The 14,489-nt window shown below is 38.2% G+C and overlaps 1 protein-coding gene across 4 annotated transcripts in view; it reads left to right on the plus strand.

The window, feature by feature from the left end:
- Nucleotides 1–14,281, plus strand: part of LOC138316073 (PH domain leucine-rich repeat-containing protein phosphatase 2-like) — a 72,473-nt gene extending 58,192 nt beyond the window's left edge. For all 4 annotated transcript variants that reach the window (XM_069257557.1, XM_069257559.1, XM_069257558.1 and 1 more), the window contains exons 6-17: nt 33–179; nt 466–923; nt 1,474–1,534; nt 1,985–2,080; nt 2,500–2,658; nt 5,390–5,587; nt 7,313–7,475; nt 7,841–7,971; nt 8,324–8,458; nt 8,727–8,921; nt 9,730–9,961; nt 10,251–14,281. In XM_069257557.1, coding sequence (XP_069113658.1) covers nt 33–179; nt 466–923; nt 1,474–1,534; nt 1,985–2,080; nt 2,500–2,658; nt 5,390–5,587; nt 7,313–7,475; nt 7,841–7,971; nt 8,324–8,458; nt 8,727–8,921; nt 9,730–9,961; nt 10,251–12,875 — 4,600 coding nt within the window. In that variant the 3' untranslated portion in view covers nt 12,876–14,281. The remainder of the gene's footprint in view (nt 1–32; nt 180–465; nt 924–1,473; nt 1,535–1,984; nt 2,081–2,499; nt 2,659–5,389; nt 5,588–7,312; nt 7,476–7,840; nt 7,972–8,323; nt 8,459–8,726; nt 8,922–9,729; nt 9,962–10,250) is intronic.
- The last annotated feature ends 208 nt before the right edge of the window (nt 14,282–14,489 follow it).

Here is a 14,489-nt window from a genome sequence, read left to right on the forward strand (position 1 = left end):
AGTGTTACCCAGAATGCTCTGTTTTGTTGTAGATTCAGTAACCTCCGAAGCCTGAATCTGGCCGACAATGATCTCCAATGTTTTCCGATATCCGTTTGTAAGATGAAAACTCTTACGGAACTCAATGTAGCTAGTAACAAAATCCCAGAGATTCCTTCGGAAATATCTGAACTCACAAAGTAAGTTAAAAAAAAAAAGAAGATATTTTCCTCAGCAAAATGTTAGCTGATAAAGAAAAAAGCAAAATCTTGGATATTCCCTTAAACGTATGAGTAGATATTATGTAAAACAATGCAAATTGTTGATCTTCTGAAACTGCAAATAACATGTACCATAAAAGCTATCAAATTATACTAGTTAGTGAAATTGTTTTCAAGATTGAAAAATTAATCTAATCAAAGATTGTTCTTCTTTTCTTATCTAAGCATCATAATACACCATTGATAATCAATGACGTATTTGTAGTTTACAGATGCTGCATGCCCATAACAACCACCTGACATGCCTACCTGACAACATGTGGGAGATGAGGTCACTCAAGGTCATCGTTCTTGCCTTTAACCACTTCACCACGGTGCCCGACATCCTGCTGGAGAGCCACCAGACTGTGTTCCATCAGAACCTAGACAGTGTTATCATGGCAGGAAACCGCGTAGAAAGACTGCCACACGAAATCCTCAGTAAAATGAGGCATGTGAAAAAAATTGACCTACGTATGAATTCTCTGACATTATTACCAAGTGAAACGGCTAAATTCCACATGTTGGAAAATGTGACACATCTGGACGTGCGAGACAATCATATTCCTGACTTGGATGTGCGATCATTAAAAGCGTTGGAGTATTTAAACTGTGAGAGAAATAAAATGCATACTCTTCAGATTAATGGAACATCTCTAAAAAATCTGTTGGCTTCCAACAATGGTAAGGATCATATCAACATGATTATTATCAGTCATATCAATCGCTGTAATTTATTTGGTAAAACAATCCAGTTCTACTAAAGTTACACATCTATTTTTACTCCCTTAATGAAATGATCAGGTTCAATTTTATGTTAGTCAGTTAATTTCTGTCCAATCAAGATTTCATACGTGGGTGGGGGCATGTACTGTATAGCTGGTAATTTTTGTGAGGATGATCTTTTCCCAGTTCCTTTGGATATTGATTGTAAGTTGTGAAAATTAAGTCTCTGAAAAAAATTAGTACAATGAAACCTTTTTATCAAGACCACCCAAGGTAAAAGTGTTGTCTATAGTCAAGTGGTCTTTATGGTCATTGAGGACTCTAATAATGTAGTCATAATAAGGAGGTGGTCGTTAAGGAAGGGTTGACTGTACAAATGTAATGGGTAAAGCAGATATTTTATAGCCAGATTGCAAAATTTTTGACCAGCAAAAAAGGGACATTTCTAGATTTACATATACAGTAAAATATTGTTTGTATGACTGTAAAAAATGTCTTGTTATTCCAGAACTGCAGACTTTTTCTATCAATCCAAAACCAGAATGGCTAGTAAATTTAGAAATAGCTCGGTAAGTGTTTGGTAAAGTTTTGTTTCTGACAGGCAATTACATCTATGCATGTTGTACACAGAATGTATGATTTTGGTTTTATTTGATGTCCTATCAATGACCAGACTCATTCAAGACCAATTTAGGACAGGACTAGTGATAGAATATCATTCTGTTGTTATTCTACTAAAACTAATTAGATTGGCAAATGTTGACCCTCACTTTCTTGAATTTCATGGAAAAACTGCTTCTTGTAATTGTTTCAAAACTGTCTACTATGATAAAATACCAGCTTGTTCTTGATTTCTTTTGTGGAATTTCTTGATGCATATAGCTAAATGTTCTCATATTTCGGGACGTAAGGGTTTCTGTTTATATATGAAAAAAAAAATACACAAAGAATTGTTTAATCTCTAAATGCAAAAGCAAACTTGATCAGAGTAAATACCATGTCAATGTTTGATCTTTCAGCAATAAACTAAAGGTGCTACCCCTGTGGGTGTCCGAGTGTTTCTTCCTGGTGAAGCTTGATGCCAGCCACAACAGACTACAGAAGCTTCCAGACAAGTAAGACAGCTTCTTTATATCCCTGTCACACCTCTGACTCACGTTGAGACTAAAAATAACTAATGAAATAAAATCTTTATTTATATCTTTAAGTTTTCCCAATCCCATGATGCCTTATCAAACTTCAAATTAAATAACAAGTATCCTGACTTTTCTAGTACAAAGTAGTTAAGCAATAATTAAATTAGATGGAGTTAGACTGTACCTTAGAATGGACATATTCTGTCTCTATATTTTGTGATACACATTCTATGGGTCTATGAATGGTTTTGGGACAAACAATTTTGAATATCATACAACATGACAGTCATTTTTGATTTCTGAGCTATTTCATTTCACTGTCAATAGATTGAAATATTTTACTTCTCTGCTTTTAAACTAATCCTTGCATTGATAATACATAACTACTTGTATTTCAGACTGTTTGTGAATGCACGAAAGTTGAAGATCCTGATGCTTGGCCATAACTGCCTGACAGATTTGCCATTGGAGATGGAGTCCACAGTGATTGAAGAGCTCCATCTACAACATAATGAGCTCACAAACCTTCCGCAGCAGCTCCTGTGTCGCGCGTCAAGGTAGGGTAGTCACACCATATACAGGGTAGTCACACCATATACAGGGTAGTCACACCATATACAGGGTTGTCACACCATATACAGGGTAGTCACACCATATACAGGGTAGTCACACCATATACAGGGTTGTCACACCATATACAGGGACACACCATATACAGGGTAGTCACCCCATATACAGGGTAGTCACACCATATACAGGGTAGTCACACCATTTACAGGGTAGTCACACCATATACAGGGTAGTCACACCATATACAGGGTAGTCACACCATATACAGGGTAGTACACACCATATACAGGGTAGTCACACCATATACAGGGTAGTCACACCATATACAGGGTAGTCACACCATATACAGGTAGTCACACCATATACACGTAGTCACACCATATACAGGGTAGTCACACCAATACAGGGTAGTACTCACACCATATACAGGGTAGTCACACCATATACAGGGTAGTCACACCATATACAGGGTAGTCACACCATATACAGGGGAGTACACACCATATACAGGGTAGTCACACAAACATATACAGGGAGTCACACCATATACAGGGTAGTCACACCATATACAGGGTAGTCACACATATACAGGGTAGTCACACCATATACAGTCACACTATACGGAGCCTATACAGGAGTCACACCATATACAGGGAGTCACACCATATACAGGGTAGTCACACCATATACAGGGTAGTCACACCAATACGGACACATATACAGGGTAGTCACACCATATACAGGCACAATACAGGGTAGTCACACCATATACAGGGTAGTCACACCATATACAGGGTAGCGTCACACCATATACAGGGTAGTCACACCATATACAGGGTAGTCACACCATATACAGGGTAGTCACACCATATACAGGGTAGTCACACCATATACAGGGTAGTCACACCATATACAGGGTAGTCACACCATATACAGGGAAGTCACACCATATACAGGGTAGTCACACCATATACAGGGTAGTCACACCATATACAGGGTAGTCACACCATATACAGGGTAGTCACACCATATACAGGGTAGTCACACCATATACAGGGTAGTCACACCATATACAGGATCACACCATATACAGGGTAGTCACACCATATACAGGGAGTCACACCATATACAGGGTAGTCACACCATATACAGGGTAGTCACACCATATACAGGGTAGTCACACCATATACAGGGTAGTCACACCATATACAGGGTAGTCACACCATATACAGGGTAGTCACACCATATACAGGGTAGTCACACACCATATACAGGGTAGTCACACCATATACAGGGTAGTCACACCATATACAGGGTAGTCACACCATATACAGGGTAGTCACACCATATACAGGGTAGTCACACCATATACAGGGTAGTCACACACCATATACAGGGTAGTCACACCATATACAGGGTAGTCACACCATATACAGGGTAGTCACACCATATACAGGGTAGTCACACCATATACAGGGAAGTCACACCATATACAGGGTAGTCACACCATATACAGGGTAGTCACACCATATACAGGGTAGTCACACCATATACAGGGAGTCACACCATATACAGGGTAGTCACACCATATACAGGAGCCACCATATACAGGAGTCACACCATATACAGGGTAGTCACACCATATACAGGGTAGTCACACCATATACAGGTAGTCACACCATATACAGGGAGTCACACCATATACAGGGAGTCACACCATATACAGGGTATCACCCATATACAGGGAGTCACACCATATACAGGGTAGTCACACCATATACAGGGAGTCACACACATATACAGGGTAGTCACACCATATACAGGGTAGTCACACCATATACAGGGTAGTCACACCATATACAGGGAGTCACACATATACAGGGTAGTCACACCATATACAGGGTAGTCACACATATACATATATACAGGGTAGTCACACCATATACAGGTAGTCCACCCATATACAGGTAGTCACACCATATACAGGGGATCACACCATATACAGGTAGTCACACCATATACAGGGTAGTCACACATATACAGGGTAGTCACACCATATACAGGGAAGTCACACCATATACAGGGTAGTCACACCATATATACACATAGTCACTACAGATCACCATATACAGGTAGTCACACCATATACAGGAGTCACACCATATACAGGGTAGTCACACCATATACAGGGTAGTCACACCATATACAGGGTAGTCACACCATAATACAGGGTAGTCACACCATATACAGGGTAGTCACACCATATACAGGGTAGTCAACCATATACAGGATATTCACACCATATACAGGGTAGTCACACCATATAAGGTAGTACACATAGACAGTCTCAGACATCATCTGGGAGTAAAGCATTCCAAAAATTGTTCATCATTTCCAAAATCGTTGAGTGTTTATGTGTAACTAAAGTCGGCCTAGTTTGAAGTTACATTTGCTCCATTTTTTATTCATCTTTTATCTTTAGGCAGTGTAACAGATTTTCAATCTCTCTGAGACTGTCCTTTGTATGTCCTTTTTTACCATTCTTTATGTATTAAAATACTGTTTTATCAAGAATGAGATTTTATATAAAATTCTTGTTTGGGAAGCCTGTTTAATCATTTTTATCAGATTACATAAGAGTTGGAGTTGATAGCACATACAAAACAAAGTTCTTATGAGTTTTCACCTTGTGTTAAACATAAGTTTGTGTGTTCCCAGACTGCGGTACCTGAACATTACTATGAATGACCTTGAGGACATGCCACCATTCCCACATGCAGACGGCATGAACCGGCTACAGGAACTGTTCATGTCGGGGAATAACTTAGGGAATGCTGCCCTTCCCTTCGCCTGTACCTTCCCTCGACTAAAGGTCTTACACATAGCTCACAACAATATCACGGACCTCCATAGCAGGTAAACTGTTTTGTGGTTCTGTGTACAAACACAGACACTCAGCTAATGATGCTCTTATTTAAGCATTGAAGTCTCTATTTTTAAATTTCATCGGGGTATGAAATAAATTTTGTTTGCAAACTTTTGTGAGAATCCGCTACGCGGATTCACACAGTTTGCAAACAAAATTTATTTACTTCAGTGCTTTAATAATGTAGCCGGGTCAAATCTACATTCAATTGCCAAAGACTGGTGTTTCCACATGTACAATAAAACTAGACGATATTATACATGTACACTTCACGAAATATCTTTCTCTGTAGCGGTTACGATTAATGTTACAACTTAGCGTAAATAAACATACATTATTCTGTCAATGATAAATTACAGAATTAAGAAAGGAAACATAAGTAATGTAATATGTACATTACTTCTATTTTACATATAAAGCTTGACAAATTACACAATGTACATACCCTATCAGTCCGACAGGGGTTATGAAGGGAACCGTACAAGTTCCTTCCGTCTACATAGTTAAATAGTATCTGTGGAAAGAATAATTAAATTAGTTTAGTACACGTAAATTAATACTGGTTGTCATTGTAAAAACCCAATGATGAATTCGAACCACGCCTGAAATAAACTGATAAAATAAAGACAATTTAACTTCAAATGGAAAAGGTATAATCCTTATAAAGGTTAGATAATTTATATAATTTCATATAAATTACAAATATTACTACAGTCCACTTACTTTAGAATAAACTGCTGCTCTCGGCAAAACTGTATATAAAATATATATTTTGCTGTAGATAGCTATATAATGTTGGTACGTCAAGACGGTCTCGTGTCGTGTGCGGGAATGAGATACAATTCACAGGTACACGGTACGTACGAGGACACAGTCACGTGATAACACAAAACATTTACATTAAAGCATAATGCACATGACAAACACTCTGATGGACACAAACTAGACAGACAGGTTTGACAAGTACATGTATTAAAATAGACATATGACAGGTAATGATGACGGCGAATTAAAAATAATATAAAAGTGCAAAATACTAATATTGCCAATCCGGTAATATTGAAAATCTGAGAAGGTTTTTAATCAAACTTTATTGAAACTAACAAGCGCTACCACAATAAGAGAATATTATAATTAATTTTCCAGACTACTTTATAAAATGAAAGACGTTTACACGTACGATTCCATTGATTTTTTCCTAGGGATTATTTTTTCCAAATCAATATGCAATGTCAATGTTTGTATTGTGACGTCATGATAACGTCGGGTTTCCGCGCCATTCTCGGATTTTTTTTTTATCGTGGAATGAAAAAAATGAATAGGCCTATCAGAAAGCCAGAAACAAAGAGAAAATTAATTATATGTATATAAAGGAGGTCATGAATTTGTGTCATTGTAACTGCTATCAAACAAGCTTCATAGAACAGTGAACCTGTAACATACATGTTAAACCTACTGATTGACAGGCTCTACTAGCATTGTTAGAACAAGCTTAAATGAATTTTTAAATGCATTTCACCTTTCATATTGCAGTGTTATACCAGGGTACATTTGTACTTTGTTTAGCAATGAAGCTTGATCTGATTTTAAGGAAATACAAAAAAACACACATGATTAACTAATGCTTACATTTAAGTACAATTTTGTACATGTATGAGTCTTAATCGAATATATCATGTTAAATATTTAAACTAATCTTGACTTTTATATTCCAGGGATATCAATAGGCTTGAGGTGCTGCAGGAGCTGAATATATCAGGGAATCTGTTACGATCTCTCCCATCAGCTTTATGTAAACACCCTAAGTTACAGTGTCTCAGGGTCAACGCCAACCTCCTCAAGGAACTCCCCGACTTCAAAAAGTCACCCAACCTCAAGGTAAACATATGGGTTATAAAGATATAGTCCCAGCTTTATAATGTCAGGAAGTATTTATAGGTAAGATCAAGGAGAAGTATAGTTTTGTCAAGATATTACTGTTACTCATAGTCCTAATAAAAGGATAAATGTGAGCGCAAAGATCAAAATTAAAGGATATTGTCGAAAACCCAAACAGTAGCTTTCATGGAAAGTGCATTTTCTGGATAAAAACATTGGCAACTAAGATCTTAATATATGAAAAATAATGTTTGAGTGCATACATTTTTAACATGATGACAAGCTGGTGTTGTAAACATATAAACTTGACTTTTTGATGTGAATGGTTTTCCCCTTGTACATACATTTTGTTTTGTGTTCTATAGATTCTGGATGTAGGATCAAATCGTCTGTCCGAGTTACCAGTCAGTAAGCTGATGGGGTCACAGGTCAACCTGCTGGACATCTCTGGGAACCCTAACTTGATGGTGGACAGTGGAGAACTCAAGGGCATCAGGTACAGTGTTTTTTTAGAGAATCTCGGGTGTATCTATCTGAGATACATATTGAGTTCAAAAGAAAGGGTTTGAAAATTGGACGGTCACACGCTTTAGGGAATTAGACAGTGGTGGACTCAGAAACTGACTAAAACATTAGAAAATAGTGTGTGCTGTATATTCATAATAGATAGGTTCTATAAGGACCAATGGTTGTCTAGTTAGACATGTATTTATTCTCACTAAAAGTTGAAAACTTTGTATATGTTATCCAATAAGTAAAGGTTAAGAATCTTCCATGTAGTTTTAAAAGTTAAATGAATTTGAACTCGATAAAGACCCTATAACTCTCATCTATGGCTATGTTTCCAGTAACTGGAAGAAGATCAGTATGGTGGACATGAGGGGACAGAACCGTTCCCTCCTCGACCTTCGTCAGGCTCCGTTTGATGACGTTAACCAACCATGGCAGTCTGGTCTCTCTCAGACATCGGGCATGAGAAACAAGTAAGGAGGCACTATTTTTACCATTAATATGTTTATAGTCATTTACAGATTTTGTAACAGAGTGCAGGATTTTATATAAATCACTCTCACACTCAGACAAATAAGCTAAAGAGAAGTTCTCAGAGAATCATTCTCTCTGGAGATGAGATATATTGGTATTTAAGCTGAGAGGTTTATTACGGCTAGTATTCATCAGGGTTATAATGTCATATCTTTTCTAAAGCGAACACAAGTTTGTAAAACCTGGTGATTTGTATGTGATTTTCAGATTGTCTGTTGCCATTGTGAACAAGCCGAAGTTCACCAATGAAGTGGAGGGACTGTTTGGAATGTTTGACGGTGGCCGTAACGACGAGGTCACCAAGATCCTAGGGGATATCATATGTGATACCTTACTGGGGGAATCTAAAACGATAACGTCACAGAAAGATTGCATGAAGTACACCATGCTGGCAGCGCATACGTACGTATTGTACATGATCTTTGTTATTTCAATCAGAGAAAATATTCTGTATTGTATATTAAAGTTTGTAAAGCCTTAATACAGCGAAGTGCGCTCAAGCGTCCAGAATGGGCTTTCGGATAGTAAAAACCACAAAATCACGTGAATAGTTTCAACTCCTCCCCCAAATGCTTTAGTATCATGTAGAGACAGCCAATAAAAAATTTGGGTAGACTCCATGTGGTGCTGCACAAACAATGTTGACTTCAAAGGAAACTACTGAATTGATATGAAGTGATTATCCCATCTCTAACTTGCAATGGTAATTGTAATAGAAATATTTAGAAGCCTTCTTGTATAAGGACCTACGACAGGCTTCGTTTTTTCACATATTTTTACATTAGATACTCTACATGGACTGGGAAATATTGGTCCAAATAATTATATTAAGTGTTTCTCGGGTCTTTGAGATTTGTGGTGTGAACGATCAGAAAGCCCATTCCAGATGCTTGAACGCATTTAACCTATAGCCATTCATATGCTCCCATGAAATGTGTGGTAGTGTATACAATACATGCTACCGTTGTCTGTCAAATCCTGCCCTGTCAGATGCCTATATGGAGGCATATACAAACATTTCTAAAGATATTCTGAAAGGTTTTTCCCTACATGTATGAATGAAAGATATCGGGACAATTTATTTAGGTATATGTATCATGTTAGAGACACTATCTTAGATGGTAAAAAACATTTTGGTTTGATCAGACAACAAGTCCAGATGTCCTTGTTGTATCACAATTTAAAGATGTAGTTGGTATTTGTTAAACAGGAAGCTGAAGAGCACAGGTCAAAAGGTTGGAGCAGCGGCAGCCTTGTGTCATATCAAAAAGGTTGTAGAGGGAGCTACCACAAACCACCTTCTCAACGTGGCCAATGTTGGTGATACAGAGGTGGTGATTAGTCGGAGTGGTGAGGCTGTGCCACTCTCCCGTCTGTTCCTCATCCAATCAAACACGGACGAGAGCCAGAGAATCTGTAGATCAGACGGCATCATCACAGAGGTAAAGAGCTTCGTGTTGTTTAAATGCCGATTCTTGATAATAATATTGCACTATTGTATTAATTTTCTATTAACTATTTAACTAGAGCATACATTCCAGTTTGGTATTCTGACACATTGTATGTTTGCAAGTTCACAGTTTAATAGAATTAAGAATGTACATCCTGAACAAAATCATGAAAAACTTATCATACGTTTATGTACAATGTGATTTCGTGTTGTAGGATTGTTGTGTGCATGGAGTGACCTGAATGTTTTAGTTAGACTTATTTTCTTTGTCTGTGTTTTAGGATGGTCGTGTGAGTGGAGTGACCTTTAACACCAGACTACTGGGATGTAGCTACCTGTACCCACACGTCCTACCAGATCCGTTTGTCACTAGCATCAACCTCAGACAAGACGACCAGCTTCTTATCATCGCCAACAATGGTCTGTGGAAGTATATGTCCTACCAGGAGGCTGTAGATGAGATCATTGACATTCCTGATCCAGTGCGTGCGGCAAAACGTCTCCAGGACCTGGCTCAGGGATACGGATCAAAAGAGAGCATTGGGGTGCTGGTTGTCAGGCTTTTATTGTCTGACGCTGAACGTCTGAGGATGAAAGACATCCTTGAGGAACAATATAAGTATGAACAGGAACTTTTGAGTGAGATTGCCAAAAGAGATGCAGCTCGTGATGAGGAAAGGCGAAGGAGGAAGGCGAGAAAAGCTCACGAGGAAGACGCTGTCCCAATGGACATTTATAAATTCCGTGAGGAGAAAAGACAGCAAAGAAAACAGGTTAAAGAAGTGTTTAATGTGCAACAAGGTGCAGAGGAAAGTGGGGAATATGTGAGTTTGAAAAGCATGAGCTCAGATTCTAATAGTAATTCTGTGAATTCTACAAACTGGGAATCTCTTCTGCAACAGAGACTTACGAGTGAGGTGAAAGACAAGGAGATAGAGATGGTGTTTGGGGAGGACTTAGATGCTGAGTTTGGTCCCGAGATGGACCAGGTGGACTCTAACTGGGTGCAGCATGGAGGTGGTAAATATCTTGGTGATAATGCCTACCATCTTGGTAGAGAAATAGTTAAACCACCAACACCATGCAGAGATACTTCACCAATTCAGTTGGAGCCCTTCATGGGCCCTGTGTCTAGACCAGTTTCCATAGAGTCCATTGAGTTTCAGAAAGAATATACACAGCCATTTGACATTGATAGAGACGCCATATTGTTTCATCAGATGCAGCTTGCCCGATCAAAGAGTCGGGGAGCTAGCATAGATAGTATGGACTCCACACAGTCTGTTCCTGTCAGTGGGTCGATCAGACAGTTCGACCCTCCGATCAAAACCTCATCACACAGCATCGAGGTCCTCATCCATCGAACAGCATCCCTACCAAAGAAGGCAGAGTTCGGGACCACCTTGCCTGAAACGCGGAGGCCAAAGGGTCATAGAAATGATGGCGAGGGTGAAGGTTCTGATGAGGACTTAGAACCTACAGGGGAGAGCAGACTTGATGAAAGGGTGTCCTTGTCTGACGGGACTATAAGGAGAGGATCATCCAAAAAGAACAAACCTATTCCATCCAAAAGATTATCACAAGAAAAGGCACGGAGAGTAGAAAAGGAAAGTGTGGACACAAACAGTACTAAAACATCAAACCATGGACAACACATGTTCAAATCATCAGATGGACACACTTGTGTTTCAACAGAGTCCGTAGAGCAAGTTTTTGATTTCACAAACTCGGAGGAAAGTATCAAATTCCCTCACATTGAAGAAATTGGTAGATTCTCTAAGTCTGAGGAATCGGAAGGTGGCATAATTGCTTATGTAGAGGAAGCAATTGAAATAACGGATGATTTAGATCAATTTGTTTCCTACAATAATGATGAGGAAATCGTTCTTGTGGATACATTCAGTCTTTCTGACGATGTGCCAGATGATTCGAAGGAGAATCAAAAGCCTGAGAATGCAGACTTGTATGAGATCCCTATGTACTTGGGAGATAATACAGACAGTGATCCAGCAGTACACGTGTTTAAGTCTGATATCCTAGACGAACCCCAGGAGGATTTGTCGGTGGTTAGTGGATACAAAGGCACAAAGAAAGATCCGAAAAAACAACATGCACCTCCCCCTCCTAAACCTTACCTCCCTCCACGAACAGTACCATCCAAATTTTTGAAAAACGAAATTTTGATTGACTGGAAAGCATATAAACCAAAGAAGTCAAGGAAAGCGCCATCACCACCTCTCCCTCCTCAGAGACCTTCATCACCTGCCATACCAGAAAGGCCAACATCTCCAATACACAGATCTACTCCCTCACCGGTACCCTACGAGGCATCGGCTCCTCCAGCTAAAACTAGCAAGAAGATGCCTCCACCTAGGCCACCATTGCCATCAGACCATAACACAAGTGTTCCTTCAAAACAGAACTCCAGTAAAGCCATAAATGGCCAAAGGGAGAAAGCTTTTCCATCAAGACCGCCCCCTCCCCAACCTCCTCATCGAAACTCTAGTCTGGTAAGTAATGGTCATCACAATGTTACGGCCATTGAAGATCTGTTTGCCAAAGTTGATAGGAAAAGTCCTCCTGAATCTCTGAAGTTAGCTCAAGAGTCGAACTCACTCACTAGTCTCAAGGAACTCTATCAGATGATGGAAGAAGAGGAAGAGGCAGAGACGAATGTCGAGGACTGGGGTCAAAGGCCAAGTAAGGGTGTGGCAAAGGCAGGAAGTGGACATTCAAAGCAAACCAATATGGATTACAAAGATCGGAAAGACAATAAACTGAAATCTAGAGATCTTAACCACCAAGAAAAGATACCAAAAACGGTGTCCTGGGATTTGTTGACTTCATCTGGTACACAGCTGAACAAATCTCTGTCAGAGCAAAGTTTGGTTATAACCTACCTATAACACTAGATATTGGTGTGTGTGATGTATTATGCTAGGGTGTAAACAACAGCTGCTTATAATCAATTGTCACATTTGTAATACCTATTATTTACAGTCTCAGTAAGGAAAAAAATGTTATAATTTACCCTTGTAATAAAATGTCTTCTAATGGTTATAAGGGATTGGGTGGGGTGACTTGATTTCCAAATTGATTACTCATATGTCGTGCAATCATTTACTGTGGGACTTTCATAATGAAGCAGTCCATTCTGTAAAACGTTGAAGGCATGGATGAGAAGTTTTAATAAAAAACATCACCTTCAATATGTTACAGTCTGTATCTATTACAGTTTGGTGTATAACAGAACTGACATAAGGAATTCCTGAAATGTTTGGGAAAGGTAAGGGGAGGTAACTTATTTCAGAATAATGAAAATTGGTGCTCAAAATATAAAATCCTGTATAAATGTATTTAGCATTCAAAGAATGCAGATGTCTGGTATGTTGTGAAAATTCTCATTAATATTCAATCATGCTGCTTGTAAGGCAGACTAACTCACAAGATCTTAATTAATTACTGATTAATTAATTATTGATATGAAAGTTGATTTAATATGGAGATTGTATTCATTATGTAAGCCTGTAGTTAGCCATACAGATATAGTTTTAACTCATTCAGTCCTATATTTTTGTAATAAACTGTTCCAGCTTTAGGTTTGAGAGATTTCAAATGAGTCTGCATGGGTGAATGAGTAGATAATACATTATACTGTTTATGTTCTTTGTATGGTTCTCTTGTACATTACTATGATGACTGACTTATATATTATAAATTCCAATTTTTAAAAAGTGCTTAAAAAGCAAAGATTTGATATTACCTTTCTATATTCTGTATATTAATTGCTTCATAACTCAATGATGTCCAGTAACTCAAACATCAGGTAATTCTTAATTATGTTTTATAAAGTATTTATAAACCAATAACATTTCTATGAATTTTGTAACAATATTACTAGACCTATATATTTGTAAATATGAATCTAATATGTCTGTAGGTAAAATGCATATATTTTTAAATCATTTGTGAAAGTTGTTTTGCTATGGTGCTTTTCCCCAGAAGGTGATCTGGTTTATATTCTACGAGTAAGAGAATAAATGAGTTCGTATGTGGTTATGAACATTTAAATTCCACACGCTATCCTAATGATACATTAATGTATTTGTACAGTTCATAAGTGTGTACCCCTACATGACGTGCAATAAGTATCTATCCAGATATGTATAATTATAAAGTTAATTCTCCATCAGGGTTAAATATAATCTTGTACATGTCCTCTACTAATGAGTTAGTATCCTGGTAACTTTTTCGTTTCTGATAACTTACTGAAGTTTGCCATTGTAAAATTTTAGTTGTATGAGAGCCAAAATGTGTTGGTGTTGTTTTTTTTTGTTTTTTTTGTATATGAAAAGATAACGTAATTCAAGTATATATACCTGACAGCCTGCTATATTTCGTGGCCAACGGCACCATTATCTGTCTAGAAGCCTTGATTCCTCTATCATGGCAATACGATCGTTCTGTTGGTATATTAAGGGAGACAACCTGAAGAGAATTATGGTTTGAAGTAGACCAAT

The sequence above is a fragment of the Argopecten irradians genome, chromosome 2, assembly GCF_041381155.1.
Source record: "Argopecten irradians isolate NY chromosome 2, Ai_NY, whole genome shotgun sequence".
Lineage (NCBI taxonomy): Eukaryota > Metazoa > Mollusca > Bivalvia > Pectinida > Pectinidae > Argopecten > Argopecten irradians.